Genomic DNA, 2,051 nt, shown 5'->3' with positions numbered 1-2,051 from the left:
TGCTGATCATAGCTCATAGTAACTGCTGCCTCTGAATCTCTCCAGGCCCAAAACATCTAAGTCTCCCCTGCCTTCTTCCACTGCTCTTGGTTCCCTCTTTGCTCCAGGCATCATCCAGTGATTTGGAAATGTGAGACACCACTGATTAGCCTTGGAGGGAGGGATGGGACAGGTTAGGAAGAGGACATGGAGGGGAGACAGTATGGCAGTAATTGGGGATGACTGCTTTGGACTATGGTGACCTTCTGAAAAAGACAAGTGATTAGCAAAAGTAAAAATTCACCTCTTTGTTGATTTTTTTTTTTTTTTTTAAGAACAAAAATGCTTATTAAAATAGGTATTATGATTTCTCATGGATTCCAGTAGCTAAATTATGTTAGTAAAATTTATAGAGGACAATAAAGCAATTTAGAAATTGATACAGCAATATCTAATATGCTCTGCAGTCTGATACTGTGTTCTGTCCCATCTTAGTGATGTGAACAGTAGATCTTAAAAGATCCCATGTAAGTGGAGAATAAGGAAAGATATTTAGTTAAAGGGCTTCAAATCTAAGTTTGTGTATCATTATTTGATGATAAAGATCACTGTTTCTGAAGGGAATAAAAAGGCTTGAGAACAGGAACTCTGTGAATGCATGCAATGAACATAGAACAGTTCGTGAATTTAAAGTTCCTTTCTTAGGTGTTGTGCAAAATTAATACTGCAAATGCAGGTGCTAAAATCGTATTTCATGTCTGTTTTAAATTTCATCTGTCTGTCTCTGTGATGCTCTCTATTGGTTACCCACCACCCCCAAGAATGCCAGTCAAAAGCCCATGGGCCTGTTTCATCCAGAAATGCCTTAAGGCTTTTGTTGTATATTCCCTCAGTTGAGTTAATTGAGAGAAAGCAAAGACAGCAGTTCACACCATCACCTTCTTACTTCCTAAAGATCCACTTTGCAGTGCTGTTTTTCCAAAGTAAACAATTGCCCCAGAACCTGCATGTCTTTAATGATTGACTATGGGAGCAAGATTGTGTGAATACTACGGAGACTGTAAAAGTAGGTTGAAAACTTCACAGCAAGTTGGATGTATTGCTAATCACCAGACAGAATCATTAAATTGGCCACCTCTGGTTTTTTCTTCCTGCTTCTTGCTGCTTGTTTTGACTTGGATTGATCGAACTGATTGGATTTATAAAGATGTGCAGGGAAATATCTTCTACAGTAGATCATCAGTCTTAATTAAAGACTTTAAAGGCTGTCACAGTGCAATGAAACATTACTAGGAGTTGCATCTTTTAAAATACATTTTAAAAAATTTTCCTTTATCAAAAGCTGTAGTAAAGTTAAGTCTTCTGTGATGTGTAATGCATGCATCTCCTCCTGGTGAGGTGAAGTATACACAGTATGTTGTGTGTACACATCCAAGTGATTATGCATTGCATTGTCATAAACTGATTGGGATGCATTATCTTGAAGATCCTAATTTGGGGGGAATGGTTTCCCTTCTGTTCTTCATGTTTCCTAGGAAAGTGCCCAACAGGATGGCACCACTATGAGGGTACAGCCAGCTGTTACAGAGTGTATTTAAATGGGGAGAACTACTGGGACGCTGTGCAAACATGTCAGCGGGTGAATGGATCCCTCGCCACCTTCACTGCAGACCAGGAGCTAAGGTTTATCCTGGCACAGGAGTGGGACTTGGAAGAAAAAACATTTGTAAGGAAGGACCAGCGTAGGTGAGTAGGAAGGAAAGGACAAAGATCTCGTATTACATGAGAATGGTTTCTGTGTGATACAAATGCTGTCAGTTCAGTTTGCTTAGAAAATCTCACGGTAAAATTTCTTCAGGTTAATAACCCAGTATGAGCATGCTGGTTGACTGTTTGGCAGTGGCCATCTATATTTTATGTTTTTATTAGCATTAACAGATAGGCTACAATTCAACAGAGTCTTTTTATCTTCAGGTTGTCTGAGCAACGTACTAATATTCTTGAACTGCAACAGGGAAGATGGATTCTACAATGACTTACTGCTGCACTACCTTGTGTAGAAATAATTATTT

General features: G+C 39.0%; 1 protein-coding gene across 1 annotated transcript in view; it reads left to right on the top strand.

The window, feature by feature from the left end:
- Positions 1–2,051, top strand: part of DGCR2 (DiGeorge syndrome critical region gene 2) — a gene marked incomplete at its 5' end in the record, with an annotated part of 24,395 nt that overhangs the window by 10,040 nt on the left and 12,304 nt on the right. The window contains one exon of the mRNA XM_009575443.1: positions 1,515–1,725. Coding sequence (XP_009573738.1) covers positions 1,515–1,725 — 211 coding nt within the window. The remainder of the gene's footprint in view (positions 1–1,514; positions 1,726–2,051) is intronic.

Source organism: Fulmarus glacialis, unplaced genomic scaffold (genome assembly GCF_000690835.1).
Source record: "Fulmarus glacialis isolate BGI_N327 unplaced genomic scaffold, ASM69083v1 scaffold25950, whole genome shotgun sequence".
In the NCBI taxonomy this organism is placed as follows: Eukaryota; Metazoa; Chordata; class Aves; order Procellariiformes; family Procellariidae; genus Fulmarus; species Fulmarus glacialis.
Note: the sequence above shows the minus strand (reverse complement) of the source record. Positions and strands in the feature narration are given on the sequence as shown.